General features: G+C 34.7%; 1 protein-coding gene and 1 long non-coding RNA gene across 2 annotated transcripts; one reads left to right on the top strand and one right to left on the bottom strand.

Moving 5' to 3' along the window:
- Nucleotides 1–1,954: 1,954 nt before the first annotated feature.
- rps15a (ribosomal protein S15a) lies at nucleotides 1,955–6,270 on the top strand. Its single transcript, XM_051888067.1, has 5 exons — nucleotides 1,955–2,081; nucleotides 2,658–2,795; nucleotides 2,886–2,965; nucleotides 4,028–4,113; nucleotides 6,137–6,270. Exons 1-5 carry the CDS (start codon nucleotides 1,988–1,990, stop codon nucleotides 6,228–6,230), a joined length of 492 nt encoding a protein of 163 aa, XP_051744027.1. The 5' UTR covers nucleotides 1,955–1,987; the 3' UTR covers nucleotides 6,231–6,270.
- An 878-nt stretch (nucleotides 6,271–7,148) lies between these two features.
- LOC127509400 (uncharacterized) lies at nucleotides 7,149–11,118 on the bottom strand. The gene is made up of 5 exons (XR_007929221.1): nucleotides 11,049–11,118; nucleotides 10,500–10,534; nucleotides 10,086–10,236; nucleotides 9,822–9,913; nucleotides 7,149–8,659 (listed from the first exon to the last, which is right to left on the bottom strand). It is a non-coding gene; the product is annotated as an uncharacterized LOC127509400 (long non-coding RNA).
- Between the last annotated feature and the right edge of the window lie 9,691 nt (nucleotides 11,119–20,809).

Raw genomic sequence — 20,809 nt, forward strand, 5'->3', positions numbered from 1 at the left:
AGTGTCTCTGTATTGTTTTGTTTTGTTTTGTTTTACCTTTAAGTGTAGCTGCTCCTTTTGTACTGCTATACAAAATCAAATCTCTGTCTGTTGAGATTATGAAGCATTATCGGCAATGATCAACAGAATAAACAATGTGCATGAATTGTGTTTGGTCTGTTTTTATTGTATACATATAAATACAAAGTGCCTTTGTGTTAGAATGTTTTTGTCTTTCCAACCTCTGGAAGATGACAGAAAATAGGACCATAAAAATGTTGGGGCAAAAAAATTCATAGAATTTAAAAATGCCCCTGAGTTAAATTTGTCAAATTAAGAGGGGTAACTGTTTGATTTTGATTTCAGGGGATTTTTACTTATTTGTTTGTTATATATATATATATATATATATATATACATATATATATATATATATATATATATATATATACATATATATATAACAAACAAATAAGTAAAAATCCCCAAATAAACAAATAAGTAAAAAACATATATATATATATATATATATATATATATACATATTCCTGACTACCAGAAAAAAAAAAAAGTTTTGTGAATGTAGTATTTTTTCATGTCATCACATTGTTTAGAGCATAAGAAAAATATGGGAAAATAATATTTTGAAATATGATAATTTTTTTAAAATGATATTTTATTCATATGTTATGCTATATTCTCTGTAGAGGACACCAGGACTCAGTTTTTTTTAAAAATAAAATAAGACATGAATAAACATAAAAAGGCAAAAACAATAGGATTTTTTTTTTTTTTTTAATCGCGATAGTGTGTAATAACTGTAGTGTAATAACTGGAGTAATAATTGGCAAGATTGTCATAAAATCTAATATTTCATAGGAATATTGAAATATTATTTTCTTTCCCTATATTCACTTGTTGTGTCTCCCAAAATGCCTAATAAACATGCTAGTCCTGATGTCTTCTATAGTGGACACGTATGAAATCAATGTCCTGTTTCGTAACAGAAAGTCACATTTTGATTACAAAACCCTTAACATTTTAACAGATATTGATTTATGACAAACAATTTGAAAATTAGTCAGATTTAAATGATAGTTGCAAAATATGATCATATGTGACCCTGGACCAAAACCAGTCACAAGTCGCACGGGTATATTTGGAGCAATAGCCAACAATACATAGTATGGGTCAAAATTATCAATTTTTCTTTTATGCCAAAAATCATTAGGATATTAAGTAAAGATCATGTTCCATGAAGATATTTTGTAAATTTCCTACCATAAATATATCAAAATTGTATATTTTGTGAGTGGATATGCATTGCTAAGGACTTCATTAGGACAACTTTAAAGGTGATTTTCTCAATATTTCGATTTTTTTGCACCCTCAGATTCCAGATTTTCAAATAGTTGTATCTCGGTCAAATATTGCCCTACCCTAACATACCATACATCAATGGAAAGCCCATTTATTCAGCTTTCAGATGATGTACCCATTTCAAAGGGTGTTAAATTTGATCACTAAATTAATGTCAGCCATTTTTAATGACCAAGGGAAGGGAATAGTCATGGTGAAACTTCCAAACATTTGGTATCTCTGAGAAACCCTGAATGTGCTCTTTACAAGACATCCAGACTTAAAACTGTGACATGTATATTGTCAGAGAAATTCACTAAAATATAATGTCCTCTACAGAGGACCAAACTCCATAGCTTAGTGTATCTTAGTGTATATATATATATATATATATATATATACCAACATGTAGGCTATAGTTTATAGCAATAGCTTAGCAGAACAATAATAGTACAGACAATTGTGTAAAAAAAAAAAAAAAAAATCTGAATACTGGTCCATAGGGTTGCGATAAGTATTGACTATAAAGAGAATAAAGAAACAAAAAAACGTTGAGAAAATATTCTATTCAGTTAGACGAGATGTATATAATGAATACGTGTTTATTGTCATTGAGGCGCTCCAAACAAGTAGGTGGCAGTGATTCAACATGCAGTGTCCTTCTGTGCTCGCGAGAGTACATTTTTTCCCAAATCGCACCGCGCGCCCCTCTTCCTTCCTCTTTCCGCCATATTGCAGAACTGGTAAGGTTCAGGATTACTACAATGCTTGAATAATCTGTTTAAAATCACAGACATCGTCATATATCAACCACATCTAGACTGAAATATATGTTTAGGAGTAGCCTAAACGCCAGATTTTTGAATCATTTGGTTAATCGTGTCAGTTTGAACGCATATATTTCCCTGATATTCATGAGTCTCCAACCTCCACCATTCAGTAGTGCCTGTCCATGTTTCTGGGGGACAGACACGAATAACCCGAATCAAACCAAAGTTCTCAAGCAGTCCGGTGTCTTGTTTTTATTCAGAAATGTATGTCGTTGTTAAGTAGAAAGGTTTAGTGTGGATACAAACCCACATAGCTTAATTTGCTAACTAAGTAAATTCACCCACTACTAAACCGGTAAGCATTACGCGTAGTGCCAGAGAAAATATATGTATACAGTTTTTACTTACTACTATATAACGAAACGCAATTGTTCGTTTTGTATTTAATCTGCTGTGTCGACATGTACCTGGCTTGTGACGGTGGCTGTGAGGATTTGTAACGGATATATTAACTAAATATTGGATTAACTGTTTTTTGTTTCTCCGCAGGCATCATGGTGCGCATGAACGTTCTCGCTGATGCGCTGAAAAGCATCAACAATGCTGAGAAACGTGGGAAACGCCAGGTTCTCATCAGGCCCTGCTCTAAAGTTATAGTGCGCTTTCTTACTGTGATGATGAAGCATGGTAAGTTGGTTCATGAGCTTTTCGGTGTCTTTTAAAGCAGGTTAAATCTCGTGAAACAAACTGCTCAAGCTGTTTGCGTGATCCTTGCAGGTTACATTGGAGAATTTGAGATCATTGATGATCATAGAGCTGGGAAAATTGTTGTCAATCTCACAGGGAGGCTGAACAAGGTAAGTGTGGTTTAATTAACCTTCACTAGATAGTCACAATAAATGTCTAAAATGACACCATTAAGTATGAGAGACTTGTACTGTGTTGCATGTTTAGAGACTACTAAAGGGCTTTCTTGCACGGACAGATCGCAATCTACTATATTTACAGTATAAATACTGTATTGGTTTTATTAAACAATTACTGTTTAATGAATTTTAATGTAATTGTTCATTAACTGTAAGTGAATTTAAATGCCTTTTTCTGTTAGATGTTAGTCCTTGACATGTAGGTGTACTTTGTGCTAAGGTTCAAGGGTTAGTTCACCCAAAAATGAAATTTCTGTCATTAATCATGTCGTTCCACACCAGTAAGACCTTCATCTTCTGAACACAAATCAAGATATTTTGATAATCTGAGAGGTTTTTTTATCCTCCATTGAAAGCAATGAAATTATCATGTTCAAGGTCCAGAAAAGTAGTAAAAACATCATTAAAATAGTCAATGTGACTACAGTGGTTCAACCTTAATGTTATGAAGTGACGAGAATACTTTTTCTTTGCAAAAACAAAAATGACTTTATTCAACAAATTCGTCTCTCCCCTGTCATTCTGCTACGCTATTTGTTGCAGCTTTCAGGTTCTACGTCCAAATGGCGGCTCAGTATTGGCTGACACTGTTCACATGTGATGCTGACGCAGGAGCCGGCCAATAATGAGCCGGCGTTCGGACGCAAACACTGAGATGCTGCGCCAACTGTGTAACAGACTTGCAGGGAAGAGGAAAAATTGTTGAATAAAGTCACTGTTAATATGTTTAAGTAATATGGTAGGAGATATTGTGACTACAGTCCTGGCTAACCTACATTGTTAGGTGAAACCCACAGCTGGTTTTAAAATTTAAAAAAATGTTTTTAGAACATCATAATGACAAGCCTTGTTGAATTTGTTCTATGGGTTCATCATATAAATGGGTTCATTTTGCTTACAGATGCACTCTGCCTTTTGCCACTGATGTTTTATGTAAATCATGTGAGTATGTATGTGTAGCACTTTCTGAACTACAATTTATCTATAATGCAGTGTGGCGTCATCAGCCCACGGTTTGATGTGCAGTTGAAGGATCTGGAGAAGTGGCAGAACAACCTTCTCCCGTCTAGACAGTTCGGGTGAGTAAATGCCATCGTTTACCAGAAATGTTTAGTTTTTTACCTTTTTCTGAACATTTTACTGTTTTATAATAGCTTTATGCTTTCACAGTTAATTTTGTTTAGATTTGTGTTTTGAAGTTGGGTGTGTGCTTCATTTTCAGAGATTTCAGATTTTTAACATTAGCTGCAACAGTTCTTGAATGCGAATATCTGAGAATTACTGATCTCCATGTGCTAAACCCAAATCTAGAGAGGCATAGAATTATTAAATATCAAAATGGTAGGTGAATAAAAATGCCCTCACATTGTATGGTTAGCATTATTAGTAACAGCATTTGCAATGCTTCATGGGAGAAGACTGCTGAACTTCCTTCCATGATTCTTTGATTGGATTTTTTTCTTAGATAATGGATAGTTATTTATATGTAGTTTTCACAAAGAAAACATAAGCTGGAAATTTAAAACAGGTTAAGCTAGTGTCAGGTGTAAGAGTATTATTAAAACCAAAATGTTTTGAAGACATTTAATTTTGAATAGTGTAGTCTCCCATTTCTTGACAAGTATTTAAACATTCACCACACTATCTAGATAGCCTGCTGACAACTCTGAAATTTCGGTCAAATACAGGCTCTTTTTGCTGTGCATGAAACAGAATATTCTTCAAATTATTTTATATATGTAAATATGCACTACTTTAATAAAAATACAAGATGTAGCTGTTGTGGAAAAAACTAATAAAGAATACCAGTCACAGAAGCAATCGTTCTCTCCATGTTGTAATAGGGCTGGGCAATATGAACAAAACAAAAATAGCTGTATATATTTTGGCTGTACGACGATATACGGTATAAATCTGTATTTTGTATGCTTTGAATAAAAAAAAAAATGCTATCATAAAAATACACTTACATGTAGGTTTAAAGATCTAATTGACACATTTAATGTTCAACAACAAATCTTTTAGTGAATTGTATATTTTATTCAAGTTTTCACTCCTATTGTGCTCCGTCTGTTTGACACAAATGCACATGGTGGCGCTCATTCACTGCAGTCTGTGAAGTTTAGTGGAGACTAGCATAAGGCTTATCCACTCCTGACAGCAAAATGGAAATATTTGCAAGACTTTATAACATTTACATGTAGAGGATATACTTGTGAAATGTAAGTAATGCACTGAGAAAAACTCTTGTGCATTAAGTATCTGTCAGAGCACCGGAGTAAAACCTATACACCTTAACTAAATCTTATGAGTTATATATTTTGAAGCTCTAAATAAAAGCATGTCTCATGTTTAGAAAAAAATTGTATTATGCCCTTGGACTTGGGCTCACTCTGTGCCCTTCGCTATTTTTCAGATGCTTTCGTAATGTCAAACTACTGCACAATATAAACAGTATTGGCTCATCTTGCGTCGTTTATAAATATATAGATCTGTCGGGCAAAATCTATATACTGCCAGCCCCATGTTTAAAGATTATGGCACACCCAACTTAAAGTCGGGTATCAAAATTCTGTTTCCCAGTAGTAAATACTTATGTCCAATATATGACTAGGAAACTTGTATTTACGATAATTCCAATAGCACATGAAGGCAGCATTAAGCTTTGTCAGTTTTTCCATGTTGTGTTCTCTCTTGTTGTTGTAAATTGAGTAAATATTGTGTATACAATTTTCATTTCTCATTTGCCTGAATGATTGATATCTGCATTATACTGGCCTTTGGCCACTTTGCATTTGAGTTGGCCATTGAAAAATCCACAGTCAACCATTAATAGTCATGCTTGATTAACTTTTGTTGACATTTGCTCATTATTTGTAACGGAATTGTCTTGAACAACTAAAGGCTGGTTTTGCCCAAATTTGCCTTTGTTTATATTGTATTTGTGACAAATGATCCCTTTTCATTGCATTACATTAAGATCTTGCAAATGTCAGTAATGCAGTGCAGAATCATCTAAAAACATCTGCCTAGGGCGAGATGTATTCAAAGGGCAGCACCATCTTGGACAGCCTGGTAATGTTTGTCTCTTATTCTCTGCAGATTCATTGTTTTGACGACCTCAGCTGGCATCATGGACCACGAGGAGGCCAGACGGAAACACACAGGAGGAAAAATCCTTGGGTTCTTTTTCTAAACATGTAAAGTCACCAACAAAATAAACACAGTGAGGATAAGTTGTTTGTGTGCTTTGCTTTCTTAATGCATAACACGCTATGTTCTCATTAACACAGGAGCAAAAAGAGCACATGTAAACTGTAGGAAACACATTATGCACACCACAAGTGAAAACAATTGTTCTGCCAATTGTGTTGTGATTGACACCTCTTGCATTTGGCTGGAAGAAGTACAATATGATGTGTTACGATGCCGTCATAAAACAAATGCAGATCTAATAGAAAGACTTTCATTCACTCAGTTTACAGTTCAAAAGCTTAACTTCCCTGCTAGAATTTTAAGTTTGAGTGTTTAATGTCTTTTTCTGGGACCAGCACGTTTATGTGAAACTGACATTTTAACAGAAAAGATGCAGTGACTTCAATCTCTGGCTCTCAGTTTAACTTAAGTGGCAATTTTTCATGACTAGCAACTTCAAGAGGAATGAAATGAGTGTTTGTTAATGGGGTTCACATTGAAATGCACATTCCTTTGAGTATTTATGGCTTATCTTGACTAGACTGTGGTTTGGAGAGAGATGCTCAACTGTGAGCCTGTCCAAGATAGGAAAAAGTCCTCATGTTCTTTGAGCATGTGAAACAATTGGCACTTGCTTCAGAGTCAGGCTGTTTGGAGATTAAAACTTTCTAAGTTGGTGTTATGATCTGCAGATACTAAATTGATTTTCAAAGGTTACTGAAGTCCAGTTTTTTTATAGTAATTCTGTTGGAGGATTAAAAAAAGTGTCCTAGAACATTAAGCTTGTATTTTTTGACTTTCTGACTTTACATTAGAAGCTTGAAATATACTTTCATGATTTTATTGGAGAAAAACACTTTTAACTTCATAAGTTAACATCATAAAAGCTCACCACTAATTACTTGAATGATTTTCAGCATCTTTCTCAATCCATTTTTTTTTTTTTTTTTTTTTCGGTCTTCATTTGCTCATCTACCAGCAGGTGGCACTGTGCTGCTTTGTTGCTTAAAACATGGGACTGTCCAAAAGGTATCTAGTTCTCATTTTATGACAGTCTCACACTACATTTATTTGGAGTTTTACAGCAAGAATCATTTGCTTCTCATTTCCATGAACCCAGCTTGTTGCTGTTCTTATGTCTTGATAAAGTTCCTAAGATCTTTACGTGAATGTAATTGGTCAAAGCTTTGGTTAGACTACTAGCATGTCAAAAATATTGTCAAATAAATGTCAAGCACTGATATAGCATTAATCAGATTTGTTATCTGTGAAAAATATCATTTTAAGAAAATACATTTTTAGCTTACACTGTAAAATGTAATAAGTTGACTTTACTTAGAAAAAGTGAGGAAACCGATTGCCTTAAAATTTCCAAGTAAAGTAGTGTATTAATTTTTAGTTGTCATAACTTAATTCAGTTAAGTAAAGAGAACTTGTTGGTCAAGTTCTGTTAACTCAAAATCATTAGTTGGGTTAACTTATTACTAGTGTTCACATTACTAGGAAAATCTTAGGAAACCGATTGCCTTAAAATTTCCAAGTAAGCTGAACTAAAAAATATAAGTTAAGACAAAAAGCAACAACAGATCTCAGGCAAAACATTATTTATTGCTCATCAATTTTCTTCAGACACTACAATGTACCAAACAATGCCATTCTGGCACCCCTAAATTCTAAACATTTTTTATTAATGTAACAATGTGCATTACAAATCATGACTGATGAATAAACCAATAATACTAACAGTCTTTTGACAAGAAACTGAATAGCTCACCATGAAACAAAAATCAATGTTAGCTTAATTTTGACAGTTTAAACTTTGGCAGGTGACAATTTAACACTTTAATTAAAAAGAATGTTGACCTTAGTGCAACAGTAAGATTAAAGCGATAGTTTGCAAAAAAAAAATAAATAATGAAATTCTCTCATCATTTACTCACCCTCATGACGTCACAAAATCATAAGACTTTGGTTAGACTTTGAAACATAAATGAAATTATTTTTAATGAAATCTGAGAGGTTTCTGTCCCTCCAACTGAAAGTATCTAAGTTTGTGTTTGAAAGACTAACCAAAGTCAAACAACATGAGAGTGAAAAACTGATGATAGAATTTACATTTTTGGGTGAACTAAGCCTTTAACGATCTCAAACAGCCTTTGCTTACATCAACAGAAGGGTTTTAAGTAAATGTAGTTTTGGTTTCAGAGAATTGTGTCCAAGGGAAAGAAAAACTCCAAATTTGGCACATATCAGTCCAGAACTTAGTCACATGGCAGCTGGAAGGTTTTCAAGTTCATCCATGATAATGGCTCAGTCTAGAATAATGCTGTGCATGAAGACTCCAAATGTAGTTCTTGTGGAGGAAGAATCCTGGCTGTCTTCTGTTATCACGGTCAGAATCCTGAAGAAGGGTGTGTCACAATCACAGTCCTAATAAAAAGGGAACAGCAATATCACAATTCTGGTTACATTACAAATTTAAATCACAAATGTACATATAACAAAGTACCAGGTCTATGTACAACTAACAGAGATTAATTATGGTTGTTAAAGGGTTAGTTCACCCAAAAATGAAAATTCTGTCATTAATTACTCACCCTCATGTCGTTCCGCACCTGTAAGACCTTCGTTCATCTTCAGAACACAAATTAAAATATTTTTGATGAAATCCGAGACCTCTGTGACCCCTCCATAGACAGCAATTTAACCACCACTTTTAAGGTCCAGAAAGGTACTAAAGACATGGTTAAAACAGTCATGTGACTACAGTGGTTCAACCTTAATGTTATGAAGAGATGAGAATACTTTTTGTGTGCAAAAACAAAACAAAAATAACGACTTTATTCAACAATCTCTTCTCTTTCCTGTCAGTCTCCTACTCTGTTGACATAGTAAGTCCACAGCTTCCGTGTTCTACCGGAATGCCGGCTCAGTATTGGCCGGCTCCTGCATCAGCATCACACACGCGTCATGCTGCTCACGTGAACAGCGTCAGCCAATACTGAGCCGGCATTCTGACGTAGAACCTGGAAGCACTGAACGTAAACAGTGTAGGAGAATGAAATGGAAGAAAAGAAATTGTTGAATAAAGTCGTTATTTTTGTTTTGTTTTTGTGCACAAAAAGTATTCTCATTAAGGTTGAACCACTGCAGTCACTATTTTAACGATGTCTTTACTACCTTTCTGGACCTTGAAAGTGATGATTATATTGCTGTCTATGGATGAGTCATATACCTCTCATATTTCATCAAAAATATCTTAAGTTGTGTGCTGAAGATGAACGAAGGTCTTACGGGTATGGAACGACATGAGGGTGAGTAATTAATGACAGAATTTTCATTTTTGGGTGACTTAACCCTTTAAAGTATTGTCTGGAAGATAGACAAAATAAAAAATAACTGTATAATGATAACAGAACTTGCATTTAACAAAATGCTGGATAAAAAAAAAAAAAATGAAAAAAAATGAAACAAATGCAGAGTTTGTATGTCTGATCCAAGATAAGAGAGTTAAATGAAGCATATTGAATGCCTATATGTAATGTATGTGTGGGGAATCATAGTTTATAATGAAATATACAGAGAAAGTTACCTGTCAGCAATGTTTAAAAAAAATGAGAGGTTTCTCCTCCAAGAATGAGAGGAAGGTCATGAAGAACTGTGCACTTATCAGTGATGACAGTGCTGTGGAAAAAAAAAAAAATTAGAATGAAATATCAAATGAGCAAAAAAATATAGTATAAAAAAATTCTGTGACGACAGTGCCCTGATAAATGTTACAACATAAAATGAAATATAAAATTGAGCTAATACAGTAACAGAATTTTGATTAAGAAAGAAGCATTGACAAGCTTACCATAGATTTAATCTGCGCAATAAACTCTCTTTTCAACTGCCACTTTCTTTGTTGCACAAATTTCCAGAAATCAAGCTGCAAGTTGATAAAGCTCTGAGAAGAATTCTTGATTGAGGCTTCTGATTGTGTTGTGATTGAACTCTGCATTGATCTGTGACAGGGAAAATAAAAGTTAAATGTACATTGGGTTCACAGTTAGTGTGTTCAAGGCATACTTGTTTATTTTGTATCAACATGTTTAGAATGATTTCTTGTTAAATACCCTTTCAATGAATTAAATAACTTGAATGAACACAAACAGTCAGTGTGAAGGCATGGAATTGGACTAGGTCTGGTACAGCTTCCATGTTTTAAGTGACATTGCTACAGTAGTAGAGCTCTATTTTCAAAGGAAAAATACAGCAGGCTACTTACATTTCCAATGCATATCTCATTCCACAAAACAGATCCTGCAAATTAAGAAAAATAGCCTTATATTAATCTACACGTCTCGTTCCACAAAACAAGCTCTGAAAATTAAGAAAATAATTCTTACTATATAGATTTATATTTTTAAATCCGAACCATTGTGTAGTCTTTAAACATTTTAATCTTAAGAAATCTAAAAAAAACAAAACAAAACAAATTATAACATCCCTGTACAACACACCTAAACTAGCATCCAAATTTAAATCAGTAGAGTAATTAGTAGTTTTCCCCAGTATACATTGTACACATAATAAAAATATCTAAAACATGAAAAACGTTCCTTTATTCAAAACATGCAGCCAAAGACCAGTAACTTGCAAATGCTAACTGCTAATTTTGATAAGCACAATCAAACACAACTCAACAATTTCAACAATATAACATCACACCCAGTGTCACTGTGTAAGTTATTTAATCTGATTATATTACACTATCGATTAATGTATATTAAACAATTCAGAAATTTTAAAATATGACAAACAAGCACCAACTCACCGTTCCATGTGCTTCTCCCCTCAGAATACGTTGCAAATTGACTCCACCTACAGGTAGAACTGCGCATGACCACTCAAAAAATTTCGTACTACTCATTATTTTAAGTAGAGGATAATTGAATATATTGAGTTTAATATCTTTCAGTTCTAAAAAGTTGTTGTTACTTAGTTAAACTCAGTAAGGTCAACAAACTTACTCAAAATGAGTTAAATCACTTAATTTTATTAGTAAGATCATCAGTTACATTTTACAGTGTACTAACTAGAAAAACACTGAAATTTAATTATTTTAAGGGACGATATTAAATTGATTTCCAGGGGTGTTTTTAAGCCTTTAGGCTACAAGAGCAAGCGTTTAACCTTATCAAATGTGTCATGTTTAATGTCAAACTATTAAATATTTAATTAAAGACAATATAGGGCTGTTGCATTTGCAAAAATAATTGTTGTGAGTTTATTATGTTTAAGTAAAAAATTTTGAATGCAAAAAAAAAAAAAGATGGGCAAAATAAATGATAGATTACTTTTAAAACCAGTATGTAGGTCTTTATAAGCAAGTCGTTAAACTGAATCTTTGAATCATTCATTTAAAAAAAAAAAAGGCTGATTCTCTCTGAAACGAAACGTTGCTTTGGAAGTGTTTTTGAATAAAAAAAAACTGACAATATTCTAACAAGTTTCTTGTTTATTGAACTTTTGTATGAAATCAATATTGCAATCATGTTTATATTCAGCAATATCTGTTTGTCTATCTACACACATACAACAAACAAAAACTCATACAGGGACATTTTTTGCCCTCTATATCTTTAATTGTATGAGTATTTTTATTTATTTTAGTTTTGCCTAAGCCCCAGAAGAATTTCTCCCCTTGTTTTTGCCTTTTACAATGAAATGAATCTTAAGGAGGCAGTTTCCTCAGATTAACATTAGTAAACAGTAATGACGTAGCAATGAATTTAGTGTGACAAGGCTTCCCATCTAAACATGAGTACCCATCCCTAAGCATCTGTGAGCATTGCCTGTTCTGTCTAGCAGCTGGATTCCTTCCTGCCATGAGAACCAGCTTACCGGAGATGAGTCAAAAGAGGACACGTCTGTCTTTCTCTATACCGCTCACCTGCTTTTGCAATGCGAACTCTTTCCTTCTCCGGAGGAAGCTATGCTGGAAGCAGGTGCTTATTTTCTGACGTTTAGAGTAGCTATATAATTAATACAGACTGAATTTATCTCTGAGGTGGTATCTCTTATCTCATCTTATATATTAAATTGAGGTATTATTTATGATTTACTGGGGAGCAGCAGCAGGTCAGCATCTACAATGGAAACAAATCTTTTGAGGAAAAGTTTTGAAACCAAATAATTTGAAGAGGTTTCAGCTCTGCATGCTATTAACATAGAGAGTTTCAAAGCCACTGACTTATAATGCAACAAAACAGTCAGTTTGTATTAAATGCAGCCACCCTTTCTTCCTCCTGGGCATCTATAATAACTTTTCTTTCAAATATGAAAGCTCTAATATCGGATGTGCTGAAGACAGTAATCAGGTCCAGGCCATTGCCCCTGCTGGCTAAGGGTTTCTTTGATGACTGTAGATGTTGGGTGTTTAGGCCCATTTGGTCGTGCGTCTCTGTGTGATGGGACCTTCTCTGTGGGCTGATGGGGTATTGCTTTGAATCTCACAGATGCTACAGCTGTAATGAGCACCAGCCTATATGGTTGTTCCTTTGACTGGGCTCCTCTGCGATGCCTTAATGGCTTTTCACAATGCCCTGCTGATGCAGAAGTGAACAGTCTGCCTAAAACACGTCAGTCACCATTTAACACCCATAATTACATCATTAATCAATCTTAATGCGCTGATTAAAGTGACATTTCCCTGATTCATATCCTTTGTGCATACATTATATGTAATACTTAGAAAAATCATAGATTATGTAGTTCACTTCTGAACCAGAGGACCTGAAGCATGAGAGTCTGTTGCATAAGCAAATGTTTACATTAATTTAGAAGTTTGCTCATGCTATTAACATAGAGAATGAAGCCTTCATATTTTTTAAGGAAAGTAGCTCTCCTTCCTAGTATCCCTTAAAGAAATTCATAGTAGTTTACATTATGCCTTTAAGTAAATAAAAAATATCAGTCAATTTGCTTAAGCATGCATCTTTCTTTAGGCCCATTTACATGCAAAAACGTGAACCGAATCACCTATGAATGGTCTCTTCACATCAAGAGTGCCAATGGAATTATTCATAGTTATTTATTTATCATAATCCTATTTTATTTACTTTCTGTTTTTATTCGCAAAAGTCAGATTACATATATAGAATTTTAATGATCAATAAATGTTAGAAAAATGATTTTTATCTCATTTCATCATAGCTCTTCTATTTACTTTTAAGTAAAATAAAAAAAATCTATACATAAAAAGCATAAAAAAATTAACCAAAATATATAAAATGCATAAAAGATTATTAAAGGGGACCTATTATGCCCCTTTTACTTTGTAATATAAGTCTCTGGTGTCCCCAGAATGTGTCTGTTAAGTTTCAGCTCAAAATACACCACAGATCATTTATTATAGCTTGTCAAATTTGCCCCTATTTGGGTGTGAGCAAAAACACACTGTATTTGTGTGTGTCCCTTTGCAAATGAGCTGCTCTTGGCCCGCTTTCCAGAAGAGGGTGGAGCTTTAACAGCTCTCGCCTTGGTCAGTAACGGTGTTCAGCCTTACATTCTTTAAATCGGAGTCGGACACTGATGGAGAGACTCAAGAAGAAGTTACAACATTTAGAATGCAACTAGATGTTTCTGAACGGTTAGTGGATAAATTTATGTAGTTGCTGTGGAGTTGATTCAGCTTATCAACTATCATGTGCCGTCATGTTAATCTTTTGTGCAAATCCAGAATTGAATTGACCCTCGTTTGTGAAGCAGTCCGGCGTAAAATGATAGCATGGTAACAACACTACTACAACAACTCTTCCTCTTCTCTAAAGCAGCCCAACATGGCCTCACCCCCTTTGTTGCGTGTTCTTGGGGGCAGGGTTTATGTAAATTTTGGGTTTTGTGATGTCACCAACCCGGGAAGAAGCTCACTGTAGTCCTGACCAGCCGGTTGTTGTAGAGAATTCTTTAAAAGAAAATATCTCCCTTTGCTTTGAACTTTGAGCGTCGTAACTTTGCTTATGCTCAAACAGCAACATTAAACACTAACTAAAGTTAAAACAGTGAAATCATAATCAACCACCCCTTTAAAATAATTTATTGTAATATATGGTATGGTACAATAATACCAAGTAATCTTTTAAGACTAAATTATTATAATCATTATAATTCTATTAGTAGTGCCTCATTATGTACCTTCTGAAGTTTTCAGTCTATAATCACTGGTCAAACGTCATATAAGTATAGGGTGGATGGCTGTTGAATGGATGGTAAAATAGCTAATTTGCAGAATAGGAGATGCAACTGTTCCTTTCAAATGACTGTCTATTAGTAATATGTAATCTTATGCACTTTATACTGTTTGGGTGTGTTGGTATGTCTTACTGCAGAAAGCATGTTTGTTGCTTTCATCCCGGAAATTATAGGAGTTCACTTCGAAGTGGATTTTCGAAGAAAACTCAGACAAAGGATAAGTTTGTAGCAGACAGACAGAGCCTGCTGACAGTGACAAAACAACTAGTAATTAAAACGATGCAACAGAGAGGAAGAAACAGAAAGTGGTGGGCAGCCTGGGGCTTAAACACAAACAGGCACTGTAAATAGATGGCTCCGCTATAGTGCTCACTCCATCTCAGACTTCCTAATAGGTGCTTTTCAGCAGCAGTAGTTAACTTATCAAGAAAAGTTATCAAAACTCTCTATCAAAGAAACAAGAACCTGGCTTGAACCGTGTTGCTTTGCTTGTAGAAGCACTGTTCATGTGTCCTGAGATGGGAGAAGAGGTTTATGAGACTGAATCTGGTGAATGCAGCTTTTACTTTTCAAAAGTCATCATTTTCTGTATAAAAATAAGTCGCAATGAAACATTTAAAAAAAAAAGAAAAAAAAAAAAGAAAGAAACATGCATGGATGGCACAATAAGATAAATAGCATGCATTTAGAAAATGAATTTTCATTCCATGCAGACTTTAAAACTTGAAAACACAAGTTGTTTATTCAACCTTATGTTGTTCCAAACCCGCATGACTTTCATTCTGGAACCAAAAGTTTTTGTTTTTTCCCCAATATATAAAACTGAACAAAGAGGGAAGCTGTCAAGCTCCAAAATCACAGAAAGGCACAAAAAGAGTATGAGAAGACTTGTGTTATATTCCAAGTCTTCTGAAGTCATACAATAGCTTTGTGTGAGACATCTGCACTAGATCTCTTTGACATGTTGATCAGATAAGTAGCAAAGTCCAATTCAATCATCAATGAATTGTTTTACAAAACCAGTCTAAATGATTTGTTTACAAAAAAAACCTGGTTCTCAGGTTCTGCTTGCTACTATGATCTGGTCGCAATGGTGTAATCTTAAGAATCTATTCATTATTCAGTGAATAAAGACTTACATTTTGGTCTGTTTATCACACAAAGCTACTGTATGACTTCATAAGACTACTTTTATGATCACTTTACTCTGATTTTACATCATTGAAAGCATTTGAAGCTTAATATGGAAAAAATGGACATGTACATAATTCAGTATTTCTCCATATAGTGTTCCACAGAAGAAAAGAAAGTCATATGAGTTTATAAATCATGAATTTTCATTCTCGGGTGAACTACTGTAAAGGTCAGTCATAAATCAGTCAATCGCTGTTTTCTCTTTATTTCATTTAGCATAGCAGTACCGGCCTCTCTCAGAGTGCGATGAGAGAGCAGCCGTCCTGTAGAGACCAAGCAGAGGACAGAAGGCTGGCCCTCCTGCCTGTCAGAGAACCATATTGTCGGCATTAGTTGAAATGGCCGGTTTGGCCGGGCCAAGCACGGAGCTGATGAGTCAATTAGAGCAATGGCAGTGGAAGGGCAGCCAACCCTCCTGTTCATCTCAGAGAGGTTGAAACCAAACCAGGAGCTAATCATCATCATTTATGAATGAATCCAGATAAGGTGACATTTTGTATGACGGTGGAGGTAAGAATGAGTGAGCTGTGAGGAGAGCTGTTTACAGAGGCAGAGGGCCCGTCTGGACCCAAGGTGATGTTCAGGATGTGGGCAGACTGTGAGGTTTGAACAGAGTGAGCTCTGTGGACTTCAGAAAATGCTGGTAAGGAGTTGTTTTTCTGAGAGAGGCGTGTGAGTAAACAACCTCTCGCCATCGAACACTCAAACACTTTGACAGTTTGTTTCAAATGGATTTTTGTCTCGTAGAAGGCATTTGTGGTCAATACTTGTGAAAAACAGGCTTCAAGGGACTGAGAACAAGAGGATGCTGTTTTATGAGTAGGTCCCTTCATCTATTAGACACTGATCATACTGTCCCTAAATAAAACATCATTCACTGAAAAAAACACCCAACATGGCTGGGTTGTTCTTTTAAAGGGATAGTTCACTATAAAATCAAAGTAATGTCATCATTTACTCTCTTGGTCCCAAACATGTATGACTTCCTTTATTTTGTGGGACACAAAAGACAACATTTTAAGAAAAACTGGACAAACAGGATTGGACCCCACTGACTTTCACTGTATGGACAAAAAAACAACAAAAAAAAAACATGGAGACATTTTTTAGAATATCTTTTGTTTTTTCACAAGAGGAAAAGAAGTCATACAGGTTTGTAACGACATGGGGGTGAGTAAATAATGACAGAATGTTATTTTTGAGTAAACTGTCAATTTAGAAATCCTCCACAACAAAACTTGGCATTGTTAAATACTAGGCCTATTAGCAAACTACTATGGCTCAATTAAAACAAAGTTTCTTGCAAAAAAAAATATCAGTTATCTTTTTTTCATTGCCCATCAATGAAAAAAGAGTTTCGTTATGATATCTATTAGCAAGAAATGGCTGGAACATACTAACTAGCCAAACACAGACCCCTTGCTTTGATCCATGCTGTGTGGCACTTTTCATGTCTATCCGAAGGATGCAGTTCTTCAGCTGAGAGCTTGGGGGCAGTAGCGTCTTTCTAATATCAAGAGCAGTGCGACACAAGGCCAGCTCATGTATCAGTGCTCTCTAGCCATGTTTGAAAGGCTTAAAACCCCAATTAAGATTGGTCCGGCTGATAACGGAATTAGCTTTGTAATGTTGGAATGGGTCTTGAAAGTGTTGATCAAATGCTTTCGTTATCAAACCATCTGCTGCTCTTTGATTCTGATGAATAAATAAATATTGATTAAAATGTCAATCAGGTCACCCTAGGTATCTGTATTAAATGCTGTGTCGCTAGGAAACTGCATCCCACACTGCTTTGGCATAATGTGTGGCTGAGGGTGGAATGGATCTAATAGCTGTGCATAACTAACTTTCTATACATTTTCTGAACAATTATATTGCTGCAAGGTAGAACTGTCTGTGATATAATTTTGAGGAAATGCATAAAGAATAATGTACGGTAAGCTAGTCATGATCACAGTATTAGACCCAGAAACATCATCTTGCAAAATCACCGGTTACTGTTAATTATCCTTCTTATTACTTGAGTTATAGTGATTGAGAACCAGATCTATCTGAAAAACAAACAAACAAAAAAAAAAATGGTAGGGAGTTCAGTGTATGCAGATGGAATTTGATTAAATACTCTCACAATGTTTCCTAGTTTACTATTCAGCACAATGTCACTACTGAATCTACAGCATGAAACAGCGACAAGTGTAGTCTTTATTTCCGAATGAATCACTAGTATGAGCCACGTCTGTTTGAGTGAAATTACATCAAGACTTGGCAAAAATATCCAGTCTGTTGTCAATAGTGTCATTATGTATGAAGCACAGCTCTCACAGAAGTCACCGAAAATTCACTGAACAATGGTAAATGTGACCGTGTCTTAAAGGATTTCGCCTACGAAAATTTGCAGAACAAAGGTATGGTCACAGCACCACAAATGACTGGATTTCAGCAGTCATTTTCCAGTACTGTTCGCAAAAGTACTAGAACCATTAAAGGGTTAGTTCACCCAAAAATGAAAATTCTGTCACAAATTACTCATCCTCATTCCACACCTGTAAGAGTTTCATTCATCTTCAGAACACAAATTAAGAAATTTTTAATAAAATCTGAGTGTTTTCTGTCCCTCCATTCACAGCATAGGCAACGGAAACTTTGACGCTTCAAAAAGTTCATACAGAGATCGTAAAACTAATCCATATGAATTGAGCGGTTTAGTCCAAATTTTCTGAAGAGACTCAATCGCTTTATATGACCAACAGATGTAATTTAGGCTTTTATTCACATATAATCATTGATCAGCGAACATAAACAGAAGCTAAACCTGCTTGATGTGCAAAAACAAACCTCTTGCGGAAGCTCAGTCATGCTGCATAACACATGAGAACGAACCTCACTGGTTCTCGCATGCTTGAGCTTCCATTTATCATATCTGATGTGTGAGTTGATGAATGTTTATATGTGAATAAAAGCCTAAATTCAAACTGTTTGTCATTTAAAGTGATCAAGTCTCTTCGGAAAATTTGGACTAAACCGCTCAATTTATATGGATTAGTTTTACGATCTCTTTATGATTTTTTTGAAGCATCAAAGTGTCAATTGCGTAGCTGTGAATGCAGGGACAGAAAGCTCTCAGATTTCATCAAAAAGATCTTCATTTGTGTTTCGAAGATGAACGAAAGTCTTACTGGTTTGGAACATGAGGGTGAGTAATTAATAATGACAGAATTTTCATTTTTGGGTGAACTAACCCTTTAATGGAACCGTTAAAGGCACAATATGTATGTTACGCCACTAGGGGTCGCTGAACTCTTCAAAACAAGATTGATGACGCAGTGAATGAGCGTGGAATCATGGAAGTTGTCGTCATGCCCATAGACATTATAATAAACACTAGACGCCCTACTGGCCTCTTTGGACTGTTGCTGCGATACGTCAACGAGTCCGCCATATTGTGCGGGGCAAGACTGCGCTGTTAACAAATGCAAGTAAACGGGCGAGCTGCGGTTTTTCTGGATAAAAACAAAAAAATAACGTTTACATTTATCAACCGATTTCAGTGGTTTATAATGTACATGGTGTACAAAAAGTTCTAGTTACTTAAAATGTCTATAGTTAGACATATAAAATATTTATTTTAATAAGAATAGTCAAAGCTCAGGCTTGTCATGTATTTGGCTGCTTTATTCTTGCATAAGAATTGTGAAAACGCCCATACTGAGATATCATTTAATTTTCACATTAAATGAAATAAAGTTTTCTTATTGTGGAAAGGGCATTTTCTGTCTTTAACCCAATTTTAGCTTTTCTTGAGCTTAGAATTGACCACCATTGAGAAAATGAAACAAATCATCAAATACAAACCACACAGGCTGCTTTCTGTATTTTTATAGCACTAAAATGATACAGGTATTTGCAGATAGATATTCCAAAACACACAATAATAAAGATAACTGATGGATCCTTTATGGTAATGATATGGTACAACTACAGTGCAATGCAAATAGTAAATATAAGAAAGTGAGAATAGTAAATAGTTTGTTATACACTATATATAAGAAATAGTTTATGTAGTACATAATATAATAATATAGTCAATAATAAAGTATATATTGTCAATAAACAAACAATATACAGCAAATAAAATAGTAACGAATAGTACAATTATATAATAGTATAAGTACAATAATATATTGATAATAGCATATAGTATAATAATACTATAATAATAGCAATAGAATATGTAGTATCATTTACAGAATATAGACAATAACAACAGCATAACTAGATTGATAATCTCAAGTGGTATAATATAATAGTATTGGTATAACAATAATAATCGCAAATACAATGTAATATCAATTGCAGAATAATATAGACAATAATAAAAATAGTAAATTAAATAGTGACTACAATAATAATATAGTATTGGTATAATAATAACAACAACAGGCTAAATATTTTCCATCCATCTTTCGGAAATGGTGAAAACAGTGCACTGACAGGCTCTCCTCAGCTTTCCTTGAGGCTTGTGTAGCCCTGGTTGCAACGGGCTAAAAAGGAAATAAAAATATAAACAAATCACCATTTAATGGCAAACTATTAAATAATCTAAGAAGACAAACCTACTCTTTGTAGATGAGTCGGGAAACTTCCCTTCTTATAGCTACTTCCCACTATCTCCTCAACTCTTTGTCTTTGTGAAACCTTCAATGTGTGAGAAACTAGCCAACTAACTAACGTTACAGTAAGATTCACAAAATATCAGTCACCTAGCCGAAACGAGTACTTGTCATAAAAGTCGGTTTTAAGAAAATAAAGATGCATATTTAAACTTAAGGATATTTAGTTTATAAAATAAGATATAATATAAGCTAAAACTATATTAGAAATCATGTAAACTCATGTCTCAACTTTCACAGCTAACTAGCGACATCGCTGACTGACTCCGGTGGCCAACTACTATCAATATAATTATATAATGACCAAATACAACCAGAAACAAATGTTCAGTCTTACCTGTGAAAGGTCATTCCCCGAGACCTGTTTTCAATTGTGCAGCGATTTGTACAGCCCCAAGCAGCACACGAAGCAGGCATTTTTCTCATTTCCAGTTATGCGCGTTATGGGAACGTTGCCCCGCACAATATGGCGGCGCCG

This window comes from Ctenopharyngodon idella, chromosome 3, assembly GCF_019924925.1.
Source record: "Ctenopharyngodon idella isolate HZGC_01 chromosome 3, HZGC01, whole genome shotgun sequence".
Lineage (NCBI taxonomy): Eukaryota > Metazoa > Chordata > Actinopteri > Cypriniformes > Xenocyprididae > Ctenopharyngodon > Ctenopharyngodon idella.